The 19,701-nt window shown below is 51.1% G+C and overlaps 3 protein-coding genes across 11 annotated transcripts in view; 1 reads left to right on the forward strand and 2 right to left on the reverse strand.

Annotated features, from left to right (window-relative positions):
* Positions 1–6,534, forward strand: part of NUMA1 (nuclear mitotic apparatus protein 1) — an 81,752-nt gene extending 75,218 nt beyond the window's left edge. For all 6 annotated transcript variants that reach the window (XM_010366907.2, XM_030917473.1, XM_010366910.2 and 3 more), the window contains 10 exons: positions 20–139; positions 223–441; positions 563–720; positions 2,007–2,253; positions 3,182–3,410; positions 4,071–4,207; positions 4,613–4,789; positions 5,072–5,188; positions 5,291–5,512; positions 5,863–6,534. In XM_010366907.2, coding sequence (XP_010365209.1) covers positions 20–139; positions 223–441; positions 563–720; positions 2,007–2,253; positions 3,182–3,410; positions 4,071–4,207; positions 4,613–4,789; positions 5,072–5,188; positions 5,291–5,512; positions 5,863–5,874 — 1,638 coding nt within the window. In that variant the 3' untranslated portion in view covers positions 5,875–6,534. The remainder of the gene's footprint in view (positions 1–19; positions 140–222; positions 442–562; positions 721–2,006; positions 2,254–3,181; positions 3,411–4,070; positions 4,208–4,612; positions 4,790–5,071; positions 5,189–5,290; positions 5,513–5,862) is intronic.
* Positions 1,234–13,103, reverse strand: IL18BP (interleukin 18 binding protein). Of its 4 annotated transcripts, XR_004053528.1 has the most exons (8): positions 10,409–13,103; positions 9,438–9,522; positions 8,849–9,055; positions 8,082–8,205; positions 7,857–8,004; positions 6,994–7,626; positions 6,597–6,832; positions 1,234–3,895 (listed from the first exon to the last, which is right to left on the reverse strand). XR_004053528.1 is itself a non-coding variant. In XM_030917477.1 (6 exons), exons 2-6 carry the CDS (start codon positions 9,463–9,465, stop codon positions 7,501–7,503), a joined length of 633 nt encoding a protein of 210 aa, XP_030773337.1. In that variant the 5' UTR covers positions 9,466–9,522; positions 12,244–12,876; the 3' UTR covers positions 6,857–7,500. The 4 variants fall into 4 exon arrangements, 2 of the variants coding, with proteins under 2 accessions (XP_030773337.1, XP_030773336.1); XR_004053527.1 differs by having other exon boundaries at positions 1,240–3,895; positions 6,597–7,626; XM_030917477.1 differs by lacking the exons at positions 1,234–3,895; positions 6,597–6,832 and having other exon boundaries at positions 6,857–7,626; positions 12,244–12,876.
* Positions 11,819–19,701, reverse strand: part of RNF121 (ring finger protein 121) — a 67,614-nt gene continuing 59,731 nt past the window's right edge. The window contains exons 6-9 of the mRNA XM_010366923.2: positions 18,362–18,482; positions 14,503–14,636; positions 13,801–13,902; positions 11,819–13,251 (exon numbers count right to left, since the gene is read on the reverse strand). Of these exons, the coding sequence (XP_010365225.1) occupies positions 13,131–13,251; positions 13,801–13,902; positions 14,503–14,636; positions 18,362–18,482 (478 nt within the window). The 3' untranslated portion in view covers positions 11,819–13,130. The remainder of the gene's footprint in view (positions 13,252–13,800; positions 13,903–14,502; positions 14,637–18,361; positions 18,483–19,701) is intronic.

Below are 19,701 nucleotides of genomic sequence, written 5' to 3' on the forward strand. Positions count from 1 at the left end.
GAGTGGACTTTCTTCTCAGGCTGTCCAGGCTCAGGAAGGTGAGAGCCAGCAGGAGGCCCAGCGCCTCCAGGCCCGGCTGAATGAACTGCAAGCCCAGTTGAGCCAGAAGGAGCAGGCAGCTGAGCACTATAAGCTGCAGGTAAGGAGCCCAGCCTCAGCCCATGCCACCTTCTTCCTGCCCTCCAGCCTCTAGCCCCACCCACCCATCCTCTCTACCCACAGATGGAGAAAGCCAAAACTCATTATGATGCCAAGAAGCAGCAGAACCAAGAGCTGCAGGAGCAGCTGCAGAGCCTGGAGCACCTGCAAAAGGAAAACAAAGAGCTGCGAGCTGAAGCCGAACGGCTGGGCCATGAGCTACAGCAGGCTGGGCTGAAGACCAAGGAGGCTGAACAGACGTGTCGCCACCTTACTGCCCAGGTGCGCAGCCTGGAGGCACAGGTAAGAATTTGACTGGCAGACTCACCTCACCCTTATTCCACTGGACCCCTGTGCCCTCTCCTCCTAGGCTACTGCTGCCTTAGGTTTTTCTTCACTCTCCCCCTGGCCCTCTCCTTCTCAGGTTGCCCACGCAGACCAGCAGCTTCGAGACCTGGGCAAATTCCAGGTGGCAACTGATGCTTTAAAGAGCCGTGAGCCCCAGGCTAAGCCCCCGCTGGACTTGAGTATGGACAGCCTGGATCTGAGCTGCGAGGAGGGGACCCCACTCAGTATCACCAGGTCAGAAGGCACCCTTCCTCCCTCTATCTGTTGTTTATGGAGTACCTGCTGTTTATCAGGCTGTATCCTGGTGAGAGAAATAAGATGTGATCTAAATTTATTCTTAGAGAAGAATAAAGAAAAACAGGTATTATACCAGATGTCTATTTAGGGCACAGTTGGAATAAAAAGCAAGTGGTCAAGAAAGGCTTCATGGAAGCTATCGCTCCTGCTGAGTCTTGAAAGCATCCATAGGTGTGTGTGCCAGGTTGACAGAGAACAGCAGTGTGAACAGGCTGTGAAAGAGCCTGACTAGGCTGAGTTGCAAGGCCAGGAAGGCCCAAGATCCTAGAGGGCCGTCTGGATTCCCCGTTGGAGACCGGCTATTAAGACTTGATCCTAAAGGCATTGAGGAAACCTTGGTGGCTGTAATTGAAAGGTTTAAGGGAGGAAAAAAAGGAACCTTGGAAGAATTTGAAACTGACAAGTACATGGTTAATTTCCATCTTAAAAAGATTATTCTAATAGCCAGTATAGAAGTTAAGACTGGAAATATATATTGTTTTTATTAAACACTTACACTGTACTTATTTTATGCTAGACATAAAGCACTCATAACAATTATACCTGATTTATCCCCCAACAACCCTCTGAGGTAGGTTTATTCTGTCTCCTTTAACAGATGAATCTGGGGCATAGAGGGGCAGTCACTTGCCCAGGGTCCCCCAGTGGTAGAGCTGGGGTTTGACCCTGTGCAGCCTGGCCTGAGTCCTTGCTTGTCACCACTCATCTGCCTCTGTCAGTGCCATGATGAGTCTAGGTGAGAGGAGATAAGACAAACCAGAGAAAGGACATGAGCATGGAGAGGGTGTGGTTAGGAGAGCTGTTCAGGAAGCTTAGTGATTGGGCTTCCCAAGCAGGACAACATAGGATTATGCCCATGTTCATGGTTTGGGGGCCTGAGTGGCGGGTGCTTGTATTCACTGAAATGGGAGACGGAGGAAGAACAGAGAAGTGGGCTTAGATTGGGATGTGTTTGCTGTGGAGCAGCCATGGGCATCTGGTGAGGATGGGACACCTGGGTCTGGGCATTGCCACTATGAGGAGGTATTAGGAGAAGCCAGGGGAGTGGACTGAAAGGAAGGCCCAGGTCAAGGGCTTTCCTTGGTACTCTGAAAAATCAGAGAGATGGGCTGCTTGACCTCATCGGCTTGTAGTAAGTATGGGAAATGGTCACTTTGGAAAAGGGCTGGACAAAATGCCTTCTAGTCCAAAGGACTGTACCTCAGCAGGTTTCCTTTCCATAGCAAGCTGCCTCGTACCCAGCCAGACGGCACCAGCGTCCCTGGAGAACCAGCCTCACCTATCTCCCAGCGCCTGCCCCCCAAGGTAGAATCCCTGGAGAGTCTCTACTTCACTCCCATCCCTGCTCGGAGTCAGGCCCCCCTGGAGAGCAGCCTGGACTCCCTAGGAGATGTCTTCCTGGACTCAGGTCGTAAGACCCGCTCTGCTCGTCGGCGCACCACACAGATCATCAACATCACCATGACCAAGGTCAGGCTGCCGGGACAGGGGCTGCAGGGCAGCAATTCCGACTTCCTCTCAAGGGCGTCTTTGCATTGGGCACTCAGTCAGGAGCACGCAGGGATGAGCAGCCAGTCCGTGTTACAGTGAGTGGGAAAGCTGAGGTCTTAAAAAGGGCAGTGACTTGGTTGGGGGCACTTCTGAAGAAAAGGGCAGGGCTGGGATTAGATCCCTGCCTCCTGACTAAGGCTAGTGTTCTCTCCATGTGTAGCACTGAGCCTGTGCAGGGTGAAGGGAGAGAACATGGTGAAGCTGCAGCCCATCCAGTGCCTCCCAGCATGCCCCATGCAGCTGAGAGGCATTGTTGCTGCCCAGTGGACTGCCTGCCAGGCTGTGGGCCCTTGCCTTTGTTTCCACATCTTGAAGGGCAGGTTTGGGAGGAGGGGACAGGGGCCCCTGGTACAGCAGGGAGGACCTGTGTGTGCAGGGTGTCCCCTGCTACCAAGAAGTTGGGGAAGTTCTAGAAAATGGTAAGGGCCCTGGAAGCTTGGACTGAGGGACAGCAGAGGCTGTGGGATGAGCCTGAATAGTCAGGAGACATGGGGCCCAGCCCCAGCTCTGATACTTCCTAGCAGTGTGATTTGGGGCTAGTCACTTCATTTCTTTGCACTTCACCTCTAAAATGGGCCGATAAACACTCTGCATTCCCTCCCTCAAAGCATTATGAATAGACTCCATGAAAAAAATGCATAGAAAAGTCTTGACAACATCAGCACCACCTTGTGAGGGCTTCTGTCAACAAGGCCCATTTCTTGCAGACACACACGTTAAGGGCCTTTGCAAAGCTGTTGGGAATGCATGGATGTGCCGTGGGATCTGAGGGCTTCGGGAGGGAATGGGAGGCTTCTGTACAGTGCCAGGGCCCACCCCATTGCAACAGATTCACTCTCTCTTCCAGAAGCTAGATGTGGAAGAGCCAGACAGCGCCAACTCATCCTTCTATAGCACGCGGTCTGCTCCGGCTTCCCAGGCTAGCCTGCGAGCCACATCCTCTACTCAGTCTCTAGCTCGCCTGAGTTCTCCCGATTATGGCAACTCAGCCCTGCTCAGCTTGCCTGGCTACCGCCCCACCACTCGCAGTTCTGCTCGTCGCTCCCAGGCCAGGGTGTCCAGTGGGGCCCCTCCAGGTGAGGGGACTACAGGGACTTACTATACCCCAAAATTAGAATGGAAGGTGGATCGTGGCACAGGGAAAAGAGGAAAGCTTTTTAAAAATCCAAGGCTGGCCTCCTTGCTACCGTCCACCTCCACCTGCCCCTTCTTCCTGCAGCCTCAGGGCCTTCCTTAACTGCCTATCTAGGGGCTGGCTGTGTTGGGGGCACTCTTAGCCAGAGTTAAGGGCCTGGGATTCCCAGCACAATTGACACTTAGCTGTGGGGAGTCCTCCATGCCCTTAGGTGGTGATGGGCTGCTGGAAAGGCCAGGCGGGCCAGACTCTTCTTGGAAGCTCTTGTCCTTTGGGCACCAGAGAGCCCCTGGGAATCAATTCCTGGTCCTTAATTCGTTCCTCTGGGTGTTGGGCACCAAGCCTTGGCGGGTGAATAAGATGTAGTAGCAGCCTCTGCGTGTGACCTCTTCTGCCCTCTCCAAGGAGAAGACGGTGAGCAAGCCCCTAGGATAGAAATAGTCTGTGTGCCATACTCCTGCATCTGTGGCACTGAATCAGATTGGTGTGCTGGGCTTCAAGTTTATGGGGTAGGTGGCAGCAAAGGCTGGCAAGATGCCAGGGCCAGCAGGCCACCTGCTGACTCCAGGCTCATTTGTTCCCACCTCCCTGCCATCCACAGGAAGGAACAGCTTCTACATGGGCACTTGCCAGGATGAGCCTGAGCAGCTGGATGACTGGAACCGCATTGCAGAGCTGCAGCAGCGCAATCGAGTGTGCCCCCCACACCTGAAGACCTGCTATCCCCTGGAGTCCAGGGTGAGCCCTGGGGTCACTGTGCAGGGCCTCCCATCCCTGTCCTCCCTTAGAATCCCACCTGCTGATCTAGCCTGAGCACTAGAGCCCTGGATCGCTGACTGGCCAAGGATGGGGAGGGTGACTTTCTCATGCTTCCAGGCAGAACAGACAGCAGGGAAGGTGCTTAGGAGTGAAGTCCCTGGGGATGAGCAGGAGCTCAGAGAGGAATCTGGTTGGGACTGCACTGCTTGTGGCCATTTGCCCAGGGTGTAGGTAGAAAGCAGAACAGGAAGGGAGGCCTCATGAGAGGTAGGAAGGGTCCGCCTACCCTAAATGGCGGGCAAGTGCAGAGTTCTGGGACAGCCCCAGGTCCTGCTCCATCTCCACACAGCTACGGTCCACTGACCGCCTCTTTCACCCATGCAGCCTTCCCTGAGCCTGGGCACCATCACAGATGAGGAGATGAAAACTGGAGATCCCCAGGAGACCCTGCGCCGAGCCAGCATGCAGCCAATCCAGATAGCCGAGGCCACTGGCATCACCACCCGGCAGCAGCGCAAACGGATCTCCTTAGAGCCCCACCAGGGCCCTGGAACTCCTGAGGTAGGCTTCTGGGTGTTGCTCCAGCATTGTGCCCAGGTCAGGCCCAGCTCACCAAGGACTAAAGGGAGCCTTCCCTCTCTCCCCCTTTTCCTTCCCTCTCTCCAAGGGCCTGACCCATGGATGGGAACTGTTGGGAAGGGAAGACTCTGGCCCAGAGTTGGGGAGGGGAGCAGGTTGCACAAGTTGACTTACAAGGTCCACTCAGCTCTAAGAGGACAAGACACCTGGCTTCAGATGTGACTCCTCTTGCTACTGTCTGCCTAACTGTCCTCTTCCCCATAGTCTAAGAAGGCCACCAGCTGTTTCCCACGCCCCATGACTCCCCGAGACCGACATGAAGGGCGCAAACGGAGCACGACTGAGGCCCAGAAGAAAGCGGCTCCAGCTTCAGCTAAACAGGTGAGGCTGGGGCTGGCAGGACCTTGCTGGCAGAGTGTGACACAGCAGGCTGGCCTGGGAAGGCAGCATTGGGTCTCCCAGTCTGACAGCCCTTCCTTGCAGGCTGACCGGCGCCAGTCAATGGCCTTCAGCATCCTCAACACACCCAAGAAGCTAGGGAACAGCCTTCTGCGGCGGGGAGCCTCAAAGAAGGCCCTGTCCAAGGCTTCCCCCAACACTCGCAGTGGAACCCGCCGTTCTCCACGCATCGCCACCACTACAGCCAGCGCCGCCACTGCTGCTGCCATTGCTGCCACCACTGCCACCCCTCGAGCCAAGGGCAAGGTAGAGGCCACTGGCAGGATGGGAGAGGGAAACCCGATGGGAGCATGGGCACCCCCTAGACCGCCCCACGGAGTAGCATCCAAGACAGGACCACGCCAGGCTGCTGGAGGGTGCGGGGTAAGAGGTGTCGCTGTCCTGGTAGCTACTCGTTACCAAGGAGAGAAGACAGATGGCCCCATTCTTATGGAGAGCACCCAGAGCTGCTCAGGCACAGCCAGTACCTCATAACCCCGGGGCTCACAAGGGAGGGGATCCAGATGGGGGCGTGGGAGCAGGAAGAGGTCTTCCGAACCCGTGGGTGCAGGCTGGCATCCCAAGTTCTCATCTGGCCTTGTGACTGTCTCTTCCAGGCAAAGCATTAAAGGGCCAGTACCAGTGAGTGGCCCCACCTGTGTCCCTGATGCCGACCTCACCTGGTCCTCCTTCTACTGTCCCTCTCAGTGCCTTCTCTCAGCTCCCAGGCCAACAGTAGCCAAACCCCTAGAGACAGTGATGCCTGCCCGCACCCTGACCTGGTCCCCAGACCTTCACTGGCAACTTCTCAGAGCTGGCCCAGGAGGCCTGGAGCATGGACAGTGTGGGCGCTCTCCCTACCTTGCCTCCTTTTTTCTAAAGCAAAGTCACTTCTCCATCACAACCAGATTTGAGGCTGGTTTTGATGGCTGGGTCCTTGGGCCTGGCCAGTCTTCCTCTTAGCCTCTGGATCTAGAAGGGACCATAAGAGGAGTAGGCCCTGGTTCCTGCTCTCCTGGAGGCTGGGCCTAGCGGGGGCCCTCACTCTTGAAGTTCAGGACTGGGTCTGACCTGGTGGGAGCACCTGCCAGAGGATGCTCTTTCCCAGGACGATGGGCCTGTGTCTCAGGAGTGGGGTTGGGGGGACAGCCTTCAGCGGCAGCTCACACCCTGCCTTCCCCAGACTTGCACTGGGGTGGGATTTGGAGTGATGGGAAGGTTTTAAGGGCCGGGGATAGATCTTTTCTAAATGTTATTACTTGTAAATAAAGTCTATTTTTCTCCCGTGAGTACTGAGTTGCCTTGATCTATGTGGGAAAAGAAGGGGAAATCTAGGCTCTTTGGAGCCTACCTTGTCCAGACCACCTCCTTTCTCTCATCCCTTTTCCTGGGGGCGCATCTTTCCAGGGTCTTCCCAGTCTCCATTACTGGCCTCTGCTCCTGGGGAGCATTATGGGCTATTCTCTCTTCTTTTTCAAGAGCCTGTGTTCCCCTGAAGCGGGTTTTGTCTTTAGCTTCTGTGTGGCAGTCCCTCTCTCCCATACTCCCTCCTGGGACAGGCAAAGTTCCTGGGAGTGGAACTGAAGCCTAAATGAAAAGAAGTCAGGATGCCTCTATTGAATAATCCTTTATGAGGACCCATGTGGGGATGACACAGATACAGTGTGGAGCCGAAGCAGCCACTGCCCCCATCCCTTCCCTGGGATCAGCCCATTAGAGGGAAGGAAAACAACAAAAAAACAACATACAGCAAGAAGACATGAAATCTGCAGAATGTGGCCAGAGCTGAACAAGGGTGACTTCATTGAAGAGGTGGCGTTTCAACCAGGCTTCAGAGTTCCCCTGCCGGGATGGTGAGGAAGACAGGACTAAAGGAGCAGAGACACGGGAGTGGGAGCTGTCTGGGGAAAGCAAGAATAGTTGGAGGCGTCCGGAAAGTCAATGTGGGAAATGTAGGTAGGGCCCTGGAGTGCAAGGCTAAGGCATCAACAGTCTTGGTGGTTTCTGAGCAGTAGAGCAGTGTGAGGAGTAGGACGTTAGGAAAGCTAATGGGTAGGTAGAGAGAAAATGGCAGCAGGAGGAGGAGGCATTATTATAAGGAGGCTGCGATTTTCTAGGTAGGTGGGAATGGAGTTTGAATTTGGTGAGAGAAGGGACCCAAAGCAGAGGAGGAGGGAGTGCGTTGCTCGCCCACACAGCCTGCAGGCAGTCAGGGACTGTTCACTTCAGGTAGACGGGTAGGACCCAGGCTCTGGTCAAGGTCGTGCTGCTGCTGGCCCTGTGCTGAGTCTTAACCCTGCTGCTGTGGGCTGCTGTGGCCCTGTGCTGTGGCTGGAGGGCAGGGCTTCTTGGGTGGGGGGCAAGGTTGTCCTCAGCCCAGCCTAGGGAAGTGAAGGCAGACAAGGATCAGGCCAAGGATACAAGGGATATCTCATCACTTTGCCCCAGGCCACGCCTCCCCTGCCCAAGACCCAAGTTCCTTTTTGTCTGGCTGACCTTGAGGAATGCTGGGCATTAGTTTAGAGGCTGCTCTGGCAGAGCCCACCCTTTCCTCCCCACATATGGAGAAGAGCTCCTCCTGTTGCTGGAGGCCTCTCCTTGGGCTCCTCACCCAGAGCTGGGCCAGGATGACGTGACGCTGGACAACCTGTTCGGGGTCCATGAGCACACAGGAGAAGTTGGTGCTGTGCAGTGCAGGGGTCAGCTGCTCCAGCACCAAGGCCTTGCACAGCTGCGTACCTGTGCTCCCATGTTCCCGGCTGGAACAAAGGGAAAGGAAAGGTCATGAGAGGGCCGCAGAAGGCTTTCCCACCCACCTGGCTGCTGCGACCCTCACCTGGTGCTCCCCTCCCACAGCTGGCCTGGGAGGTGCTCAATGAAGGAACCATTGCCCAGCCAGTAGAGCATGCTGAAGTCGGGGAAGCGGCTACAGGCCATACAGGATAAGGTGAGCGTTCCATCTAGGGACACAGGCAGCAGTTAGCCCTTCCGAAGAGCAGGCCCTTCCCCTGCCCTGCTCTGCTGTGCCCTCCCTGCCAGCTCCCCTCAGTCCCCATGAATCTGGAACCTAGAGAACTGCTCTGCACACCACCCAGGTGGGAATGTCCGTTAAAGGGGAAGTGCAGTTGTCTCTGAAGGCCCTAGCCCTAAACATGGGGAATGTGAGGAAGGGTCCTTGGTTCACGTGATGACTCCTCTACTGAACCTGTCTCCTCAGGATGACCTTTTCTAGTGCCCAGCCTCGGTGACTTGGGAACCCAGGTGACAGAGGCAGTGCTGGATGGCTGCTGCTCCTCTGAGATGGCCAGAGGCCAGAAGGCTCTGGGTGGCGGGGCTGGCCTTGGAGTCCACTGCAAGCAAGGCTCTGGGAGGTCTGTGACCATTACTTATGTCTTGAGTTCTCTATCCCACTTCATAGGGAGCATCTTGGGAGCTGTGCCAAGCCTACACCCATGATAGTGGGTTGGGGAGGGAGAATGGTGCATGCTCAGTCCAGCTGGCCCAGCTGGTGGTGCATGGCAGAAGGGGGCTGGCGCTCAGGAGTCAACCCGACCCTGGGAACCTCTGTGCCCATAGCCCACCCTTGACCACTGTGCTTCTTACTCAGTGGCACTTCCACCTCTGGCCAGGTCACTTCCAATGCTGGACACTGCTTAGCTGCTGGGAACACTGGGGGCTGGGAGGGGCAAGGGTCCTTTGTGCTTCTAGATGAGGCAGTGGCAGCTGTGGTGGTCTGCGAGACAGGTGTGGCTCTGACCAGAAAAGTGATGATGTGAGCACACAGGAGCAGGACCCACAAGAAGCTGAGGTCTGAGGAAAGGATAGTCACAGGTCAGCGGCTGGGCTGCCTGGGAGCGCTCAGCATCCTGGCTCATATCTGGACTGGAGACAGAGTGGGCTGCCCGGGTAAGGATATAACTCCAGCCCAGACATGTCTGGGCTCCAGCCAGGGAATCCGAGTGGGAAGAGGGGCACCTCAGCACCCACCCCTTTAGCCCCTTATTGAATAGAGTACAGAGGAGCTTTAGAATGGAGCCAGAGCCACAGCATCCGCCCAGGTTCTTAAAGCAGCAGCACCAGGTTTATTAGGTGGCGTTTGCCTTGGGGTGAAGGCTCCTGGTTAGCCCATTGCTCCATTCTGTTCATAGACCTCACCCTACCCCTCCTGCCCATGCGTAGCCCCAAGGCCTACCTGGTGTCCAGTTGTGTCTCATGGTCATGATGCATGTGTCAGGAGCTGGTGAGCTGGCTCTTTATCTGTGACAATGTCCTCTTCTCTGGTGAAAGGTGAGGGAGGAGAATGGTAAACCACTCCCGTTTTTTCTCAGTAGCTGGCTTTTCCTCCCGTAGCATAGCCTGGAGCTCTTTCAGCACTCAGAAACAGAGCTGGGGGGTCATCAAGTGACAATCTTTCCCCACCCCAGCTCTCATGACCACAAATGGTTATAAGATGCTTACCTAGTCCAATCTTACCCCTTCATTAGGGAAAGCAAAATTGAGACCCAAAGAGAGAATATGGACTCACCCAGTCACACAGGGAGGCAGTGCTCTCTCCAGCACCAGAGCTGCTTCTGGGAAGGGCAGGATGCCGAGCAATCCTTCTGGGAAAGCACTGCCCCCATCCTCTATTTCACTTTCACTTTTTAACCAGGGAATCCTGAGCAGCTGTTACACCTCTGCTTTAGCCAAAGTTCAGTGGCCAGAAACCTTCAGCTCTTGGGACCCCTACTCTCCAAATGATACCAGAATGGGATCTCTACCCCCACGCCACCCCCAGGGTCACCTAGGTGTGAACTAGATAAGAGTCTCTCACAGATCAATTCTGTCCCCTCCAAGTGTCAGGACTTTGGTGTTCACCTCCCCCTTTCACAGCCAGGTCTTTGTTTCCATATGAACAGGTATCTGCTTCCTCCTTCACCTTCACACTAATATTCAAGGGGACAACTTTCCTAGGCACTGGGGACCCCAAGTTGGACCATTTCAGGCTCAATGCCATACCAGCCCATCCACATCCTGGCCTTTCCCAGGCTCCCCACTCCCCCAGCCACCAGCCCCAAGGTCGGCTGCATCTCCCAGCACCCACCATCACACCCTCCGTCTCTCATCCTAGCCCCTCTGGCCAGAGCTACAAGTCTAGGTTCACTAGTAGTTCCAGACTCCTACCTGGCTTCCAAGAGGTCCTGAAGAGCCTTCCTTTCCAGAAGCTCCCCTCTAGGAGCTCCAAGACTCAAGTTAGCTGTGTCTAGCTGCATGTGAACCCACCACAGGAAATACACCAAGAGCACTTCCCCCTTGTCTGTAGAACTCTCACGGCCAACCCAGGAACTGGCACACAAGCTCGAGAGCCAACCCTAACAGGAGGGAAGGGCGGGCACTTCCCGAGGAAGAAGCAGACTGGTTCAGCACTGGCTCCGGCAACAGAGGCTACACCAGAATATGAATCTGGTCACTGATGGGACAAATGGTGCTGGGGCTGCGGGAGGGCCAGGTTTCAGGGTGAGGCATGTGAGGAACCTAGGATACTAAATCTAAGGAGGTCTGCGCTCTCAGGGTCATGCAGTTATCCATGGAAGCAGAAAGACCAGGGCTGGCTGATCCAATGTGCATGCATATATTAAGTATGGACAGGAGCTGCACGTCTGAGGTTTGTGACTCCTGTGATCAGGAGGGTGACAGAGCCAGGGAGGCCCACAGATGGAACTGGGTTTGGTGGATGCATCAGAAACACAGTCAGCTGTGATCTCAAGTTTCTTGTAGAAAAACCAGATTCATATTCCTAATTTAGACATAGGAGACTACAAGTCACATCCTTCTTCTCTAGGTATTGAGTTCGCGTTTTTCCTCCTCTCAATTCCTCCCCCTACCTCTTGCCCCAGGGGCTTCTAGCACATAAGATGCAGGGGAAATTCCTCCCAGGAACACCAATATCTCCAGGAATTAGGTCAGGAGGCAAGGCTGCCTGGGGTTTCTGAGAGACACAGTCCAGTGGGGGATGGCAGGAAGAGACAAGAGGACTCTGCCTTAGTGGAACCAAGGCCAGAGTTAGGCCAAGGGGAGGTCAAGGGACTCAGGACTGTTACACATGAAAAGAGCTTTGGACAGCCTGGTCTCAGCTTCTCACCTGAGCCTGACATGCGGGTGGGGGAAAAAAGTGAAAAGGTAATCCCTGGGTCCTTTGACCAGCCCCATTCCCCTCTCTGAGGAGGGGAACAGCCCCACAGGTGGCATAAACAGCAGGGTACCATGGGAAGCCATCGCTGGGGAAGAGAAGCTGAAGTTGAGTATGGCCCTAAGGCAGGCAGGTGGTGGCAGGACACTGGCCTCAGGCAGTGAGAACATAGAGCAACTTCAGTCTGAAAGCGGGCCCAGTGATGCCCCAGGCCCGCTTAGGCCACAGCACAGGAGCCTGGCATTCCACCACTCCTAGGGATGTCAGCAGGGGAACAGCCAGGAACAGCAGAAAGGCAGGCCCAACCATCCCCAGACCCTCAGGTCTCAGATGGGGGTTAGCAAAGGCAAGACACCCCTGGAGACTCCAGGGAAAGAGGTGGGAAGAAGAAAGCAAGATAAATGTTCAGCTTTCCAACCCAGCTCATGGAGCTTTATTCAGACGGGAGTGACAACATCCTGCTTGGTTCTTGCTGCCCTTGAAGGAGCAGGCCCTACTGGGTCATATTCCCTAGAAACCCAATGCCAAAGGCTCATGTTTGACCTCCCACTTTATTCAAGTCGCCTAGTACTAGGGCTGGGGCCTTCCTAGAAGCCCCCTCTCAGAACCTGTACTCACTTGGGCCTTATCCCTCTACCCACCCACCACTCTTGTTGGCAGGCCCAGGGACGACCCATGAACGACAAAAATCATGTAGGGATATTCCCTGGACTGGGAATCCCCTGCCAGCTTCAAGGGCATATCATTTGACACAGGGAGAAGTTGACATCTGTCATATTCTTCTGCCTCACGTGCACACACACACAGACACACACACATGCATACGCACTCTTAGGCTTTCAAGAAAGAAGTGATGTGGCAGAGTGACCGCTGGCATGTGTCACCACTCCACTGAAGGATCCACTGAAGAATGAGCTTGCACAAGGGGCCATCAGTCATGGCTGCCAACAATTGCCCCATGGCCCAACTATATGACCTCTATTCTTGGCTGACCACAGCCCTGCCCACGGGCAAGTATCCATGGTGCTGATTCTTCCAGTTGTCCCAAAACAAATCTTCAATGAATTCTGAGGCCCCAAGGCTTCCCTTGTTGGACAAGTCACTGATAAGGTTCCACTTGCCTCAACCGGCCTATAGCTCCTGGACAGGGGGAGACAGAGTCAGACACAACACTTGTCCTGTTGTCCCAGACAGTGGGGGAGGGAGGACACTTGGGACCTCAGTGCTCACCCATGGCACCAGCCTGAGTACATGAGCTCTTCTATACTAAGTGCACCAGGCTTGAGCCCCACACAGGGAAGGAGAAGGGAGTGGGTGGGCTGAGGTCTTCAGCTACCTGGGAGCCCAGCAGTGTTCTTGGCCAGAGATGAGAAGGCTCCTTTAAACCAAAAATGTCAAGGCTCTGCCCCCACCCTGCTTAGGCAGGGAGGGTGAAGCCTGGAGGGGGGAAATTCCTATGCTCCACAATAAAAAAAAAAAAGGTTTTTAAAATATATTCATCAAAATAGTTTTCTTTTAAAAAGCCCCCCACTGCTGACAGCCCCACTGGCTGGGTCTCCATCATATCCCTCCCCAGTCCGACACAACCGGAGGGGTCCTGAGTGGCCCAAGCGCCCCTTTGAGTCTTTCCCACCCAGGAGGTCTTTGTGGGCAGGCAGGAGAGTGCCCTGAGCTCCACGGCGTGTGGGGTGGGTTCTCCACTGATGCTCTTCGTCACTATTCCAGGCCTAGAATGTAGTTGATGCCTTGGACTAGGCCAATGATGACAGGCTGCCAGGCTACCAAGTATCGAAGCCAGTCCAGCAGTTGCCCATACATGACGTGAGGCCTCTCCCAGCTGTCAGTGTATTAAAGAAAAGAGGCTCTGTGCAAGAGCTGCCAGGAGTGATCTAGCACGGGTGGTGGGGCTCCCTGGGTCTGCCCCACTTTCCAGCTGCTCCACAGCCTAGAGGAATGGAGGCTTTCTGGAAGGGCCCAGTCTTACTTCCTACTCAGCCTACTCCCAACTTTGCCCTTGCCCTCCTCTTCCTCCTCACAGCCTGTCCGTTGGAGTAGAGCTGAACACAGAGAACGCAGGAGGCAAACAGAGGGGACTGGTATGGGAGGCAGGGCAGCCCTGAGAGAGGTAGAGAGAGAAATCCTAGTTCCCCACGACTAACATGCAGGGATGGCCTCCTATAACACATTCTCTAAGAAGGAACTGCCAGTGTAAGAAAATACAGCCTAAGGCTGACACAAATCTATCTGTCCGTGACAATAGCTGCAAGGAGGCTGAGAATAGGTTGAAGGCAGAAGTGAGGGCCCCAGGAGGACCCAAATGCAGGTCACACTGGCCAGTACTTTCTTCCCACAGCCCACTCCCAACAAGGACCCCAATAAAGGATACGGATTGCTGAACATCCTCTTGAGGTCTACCTTCTCTTTGCAGTAGGGACACGTCTGCTTCTTTCCCACGATGCACCAGCCGCGGATGCAGAACTCGTGGAAGCTGAGCACCGCTGGTCAAGGGAAATGGTGAGAGCCAGGGCGGCACTCCAGCCCCAGGCCAGTCTTTAAAAGATTCAAATCCTGCCTTCACGCTTTATCAGCTCTGTAATGTTGGGCAAGTCCCTCTGTCTGAACCTGTTTCCTCACATGTAAAGTAAGGATAATGATCCCTGTCTCACAAGATTGTTACGGAGCAAAATGGAGACAACACATGGCTCTCTCAACATAGGCACAGAATGGGAGCTGGGTAAATACATGATAAATATTAGAAGTGTTATTCAGAATAGGGGATTTGATGCTAAACTGAGGGATCCCATTAGAGGGTCCTCTTCCCCTGTGACTGGTCAGATCTCAGGTAAGCTAGCATAGCCTCACTAGCTGCAGCCTCAGGTTCCTCTCAGACCCAGCCAGGTTGTAACCGCTGTTTACCTAAGAGTGGCTCTGATCTGTGGGAAAGCGCGGGGAAGGCAGCCCTCTCGTGGCTCTCCTACACTCAAGGGTCTGGACAGCACACCTAGGGTCATGACCACCCCCTTTCTCTCCCTCACTAGAGTGTGCAGGTTGCAGGAGAGATGTGCCCCAGGAGCTCCAGGCAGGATACACATGATTGCAGGACAGCCTATACGTGTTCTCAATGATCCCCTCTTCACTGACGTCCACAAAGATCTGCTGCCCACACACAGCACACACGCTGTCTGAAAGATGTTTGGTAGGCATGCCCGACTCGCTGTAGAACTGAAGGAGAATAGCAGGAAGGAAAGATAGGAAAAGCTGTGAGAAGCAGCCAAAGTAGGAAGCTCCACAGAAGCCTCAGGACTTCTAGAGAGGAGGCACAGTGGCAGGTGGAGGCCCACAGTTAGAGGACATTTTTTTTTTTTTTAACTGTTTAGAAAAGGTCATCTTTTACAAGTCAAAATGACATCATCTTCGTTGGGCAGATGGGGAGAAGTGACCGGACTAGAGACAGTTGGGAAGTTAGATGTAACAGGACCTGTAGACTGGGCTAGATCAGCACCAAAGGATAAGGGAAAGAGGAGGGAGAAGGACTCGGGGCTGGTGATCAGGAGCTTTGTCAGGCAAGCCATTCTGTCGCTAGACTATGGTTCCATCAGAAATGGACAGCAATATTCTCCAACATTTAAAACAGTGAAATATTAAGTACCATATTGGTTTGGTGACAAGGGCATTCTCAGACATCTATGACAGCAGCAAAAGGGGTTCAAGCCTTTCGGATAGCATTTAGCATGGTGTCTCAAACTGTTGCATCTTTTGACCCATTAATCTCACTTCAAGGAATTTAAAGAATTAAGAGGAAGTGTCAAAAAAGTTTCATGAATACAGATATTCACTTAAGCATTATCATAACTAAGAAAGTAAAGAGTTTGGCATGTCCTCAAAAAGTTAAACATAGAATTACCAAATGACCGAGCAATTCCATTCTCGGTAAAAACCCAAAAGATATGAAACTAGGGACTAAACACACTTAAACACCAGTGCTCAAGCACTACTAACAGTAGCCAAAAAGTGGAAACAACCCAAGTGCCTATCGACAGATAAATGAATAAACCGAATGCAGTGTCACACACAATGGAATACTATTCAGCCATAAAAAGGAATGATACATTCTATACATGGATGAACTCTGAAAACACCACGCTAAGTGAAAGAAGCCAGAGACAAAGGCACAAATCTTGTATGATTCCATTTATAAGAAATATCTACAATAGGCATGTTCACAGAGATGGAAACTATATTAGAGGTAAACCAGGGGCTGCGGGGAGGGGTAATGAGGAGTTACTGCTTAATGGGCAGAGTTTGTTTGAGATGATGAAAAATTTTGGAATTAGACAGTGACAATGTTGCAGAATTCTGCAAATGTAATTAAGGCACTGAACTGTATACTTCAAAATGGTCAAAATGGCGACATGGTCTAGAAATCTCTTCTGGGGAGTAAACTGGTTAAAGGAAGATCCAATGTCTACACAAATAGGTAAGAGGGACATGAAGGTAAAACACAAGACAGTTGTTCAAAAAGGAACCTAATAAACTTTTTAAGTGATCCAATGTACTGTTTTCAATTTGATCCAGTAGAGAAAAAAATTAGAATATTCCCATGATACCGAGAGAAAAAGTCCCTGGCCTTAAACAGTACTAGATTAAAGTTACCCAAGGTGATGGAAATACTCCTTCTTGGGGTGGGGTCTTGGGGGATGACACTGAGACAGAGAGCACTTCTGTGTTGCTTAAATAATTACAAAGAGAACATATTTCTTTTATAAACAGCAAAACAACAAAGATATATTTCCATTCTGAAAAAAAAAAATTAGAAATATTTACTTGCATTTCTCAGATTGGTTGTTAATTTACCCATATTTCAGCATCTCTTCGTGATGTCCATCTGCTCCTCTTGCAGCATTTCCTATCTCAGTGAAAGGTACTACCATCCAAGTAGTTGCCAAATCAGAAATCTCAGCTTAGAGGGCTACATTTCTTTCATATTTTTCCCTTCAGTCTTCAGAACCAAACTATATCTAAGTCCTGTTAACTTACCTCCAAAATACTTCTCAAATACAGTATGTCCTCTCTTAACTTCATTGATAGTTTCTTGGAAACTGTGACTTTAAGTGAAATGATATATAACAAAACCAATTATACCACTGGCTAATTGATGAGTTCATTTCCTGTGTCATATTTCTGTCACAAAGATATCACCAAACCTCTATTTAAGAGACACCAAATTGTCCCTTAAATAAAGACTCAAAACACTTTTAATATTAAAAGTTGAAATGAAATGTGTAGCTTTACACATACAGTTAAAGATTAATAAAGCAAGTATGAAAACTTCCCCAATTTTTGGTAAAGCAGTGAGTGACAGTGGCTGTTGTTGTAGTTGTTGAGGGTTAAGTCAAGGAATAAAAGTTCACAAAGTAAAAATTGTGAGGAGCAACTCCTACCACTGTGCAGTTCAAAAACAATAACCAAATATGGACTAGGCACTTTTGTGCCCCATCATTTATTGTTGTGCCTTTGCATGATTATTGTACACTTTGTGAATTTTTACTTATTTAGAGACAACATCTTGCTCTGTTGCCCAGGCTGTAGTTTGATGGCATAAACAAGCTCACGGCAGCCTTGAAACTTCTAGGCTCAAGTGACCTCCCACCTTGGTCTCCCAAGTAACTGGGACTACAGGCATGTGCCACCACACCCAGCTAATTTTTTTTTTCTCATTTTTTTTGTAGAGATGGGGTCTCACTATTTTGCTCGGGCTGGTCTTGAACTCCTGGGCTCAAGCGATCTGCCCGCCTCGGCCTCCAAAGGGAGCCACTGTGCCCGGCCCCTCCCAGGATTTTTAGTATAAAAATCACAATCTTTAATTTGGCCTACAGGCTTTTTTCTAGTCTAGTCACTACTTCTCCAGACACTTCTTGGCCATACAACCGCACTGGTTTTAGTTCCTCAAAAACACCCACACTATCTCCCATGATAGGACTCTTACGAATGCTCTTTTCCTCTGCCTGATTCTCACTTCATCCACTTAACTCCTACTCATTGTTCAAGTCAGCTCCATAGTCACTTTTTCAAGGAAGCCATCTTTGAGCCCCGAGACTAGGTCAAATGACATTACTACATGTGTTCACAGCATCATGAACCTTTCCTACATAACGCTTATTAAAGTTGTAATTTTATTTTTATCTGTGTTTGTTACTATAATAGCCATCTCTCCTACCCAGTTTATCTGGGCAAAAACAGTATTTATTTTTGTACACTTTTGTAATTCGGGCACATAGCTATGTGTCTAGACACACAGCAGGCATTACAAAGTATTTACTGAATGAATGTTAACTTCCTGCTGGATAAAGTGGCTCCTTCCTATAATGGCCCTAAAGGGAAAAATTATAGTTACATCTGAGATTTGGCTAATTTTTTTTTTAAATAATTTCAACTTTTATTTTAGATTCAGAGGGTACATGTGCAGGTTTGTTTCATGGGTATACTGCGTGATACTGAGGTCTGGGGTACGAATGATCCTGTTGCCCATGTAGTGAGCACAGTACCCAACAGACAGTTTTTCAACCACTGTCCCCACTCCCTCCTCCTCTAGTAGCCCCCAGTGTCTATTGCTGCCATCTTTATGTCCATGAATAACCAACGTTTAGTTCCCACTTATACGAAAGAACATGCAGTATTTAGTTTTCTGTTCCTACATTAACTGGTTTACACTAAAGGCCTCCAGCTAGCATGTTGCTGCAACGGACATGGTTTTATCCTTTTTTATGGCTGTACTGCTTTCCAAACTTTAAGGAAGGAATGTCCATGCATACGCACATCTTGAAGAATTTTATTTGGCTTATCTCACCTCTTAGTGCCTTTCTTGTCCATTAAACAAGTGACGTCAACTTGAACAATTTGGAGGTGTCAAGAGTCTATTAAGTATTTAAGAACCCGGATGAACTCACCCCTATGGTAGATGCCATGTAGTCTGCACACATTTCTGCAAAGTCCCGTTCAAGAACTCCATAGTAGAGGCCATAGAAGAGAAGGGAGATGCCAAAGTCCATGGCATCTTCTGGTTTGATCCTGCAAGGGAAGTATTAGAGCTAGAAAGACCCACCCTGAGACATATCTTCTTTGGATTACTACTCTGGGACACACAAAGCAGGGCCCAAAGCGAGAAGGCCCAAAGGCTAGAGCAAGTGTGGGCAAACTATGACCAAATCCAGTCTGCTGCCTATTTTTACATGGCCCATGAACACCTCTTGAGGAGGCTAGCACTGTAGGCTGCAAAGACCAAGCTACAGTAGCCCCTCCTACCCCTTTTCCTCACTCTGCTCTTAGTCCTTGCCTCCCCTAACTGGTGGCAATGACTTGCAGCTGCCCAGGACCTGGGCTCCTTGGGACCTACATGTTGGGGACTCCACTGTTGGTAAGTGCCGGACATTAAGTGAGCTGCCTTGCTGGGCTGTCTCTCCTCCAGCTAGCCACCCAAGTTGAAGCAGCTGAGCTATCCATAAGGAGAAAAGGGCATGCCAGAATCTGGGTGTCACTGGAGCAGAGAGTGAAAATTATCCCCTCCTTCTGAGATTGTCTCGACTTATGACAACTGAGCACAAAGCATGCTCACTACCTGAGACCTGGCCCCCTCCCCAGGCAAACAGGGTGGGACAGGGTAGGAGCTTTCCCTCTTGTACCAGGCTAGAGTGCAGTGGCTCACTGCAACCTCCACTTCCCGAGTAGCGGGTTCAAATGAACCCTGCCTCAGCCTCCTGAATAGCTGGGACTATAGGCGTGTGCCACCACACCCGGTTAATTTTTGTACTTTTAGTAAGGATGAGGTTTCACCATGTTGGCCAGGCTGCTTTTGAACTGACCTCAGGTGATCCACCTGCCTTGGCCTATAGTCCTATTGTCCCATAAGACCTGAAATATTTACTATTTGGACCTTTACAGAAACAGCTTGTCAAACACAGGTTTAGAAAAAAAAAAACAAGATAAAATTAGTAAATATTTATTAATATACAGTAGTTACTATAAAATTATAAACTACATATATAAATAATCTGTATCATGTCATCAAAGTTAAATTTTGGTCCAAATCTATTTAACAAGAAGGATAAAGATCTTGCCTATAACATTAGAAGGTTTAATAATTCCAAGGACCAATAATTTGCAACCTTGAATCTATAAATCTTTGTTATAGAAAATTATCTTTGTTAAAATATTTGTACAAAGAACCGTATGTATTGGCTTAGTTACAAATTATATTTACATACAAAGTTGCATTTGCTTATGAACCCTG

This window comes from Rhinopithecus roxellana, chromosome 15, assembly GCF_007565055.1.
Source record: "Rhinopithecus roxellana isolate Shanxi Qingling chromosome 15, ASM756505v1, whole genome shotgun sequence".
In the NCBI taxonomy this organism is placed as follows: Eukaryota; Metazoa; Chordata; class Mammalia; order Primates; family Cercopithecidae; genus Rhinopithecus; species Rhinopithecus roxellana.

Excerpts from the sequence above, each read along its gene's own strand:
- IL18BP (XM_030917477.1), bottom strand. The coding sequence starts at position 9,465 with ATGACCATGAGACACAACTGGACACCAG. Across the intron at positions 9,056-9,437 it reads GAGACACAACTGGACACCAG|ACCTCAGCTTCTTGTGGGTC; the intron begins GTAGGCCTTGGG and ends TCCTTTCCTCAG. Across the intron at positions 7,627-7,856 it reads TCATCCTGGCCCAGCTCTGG|GCTGGGCTGAGGACAACCTT; the intron begins GTGAGGAGCCCA and ends TCACTTCCCTAG.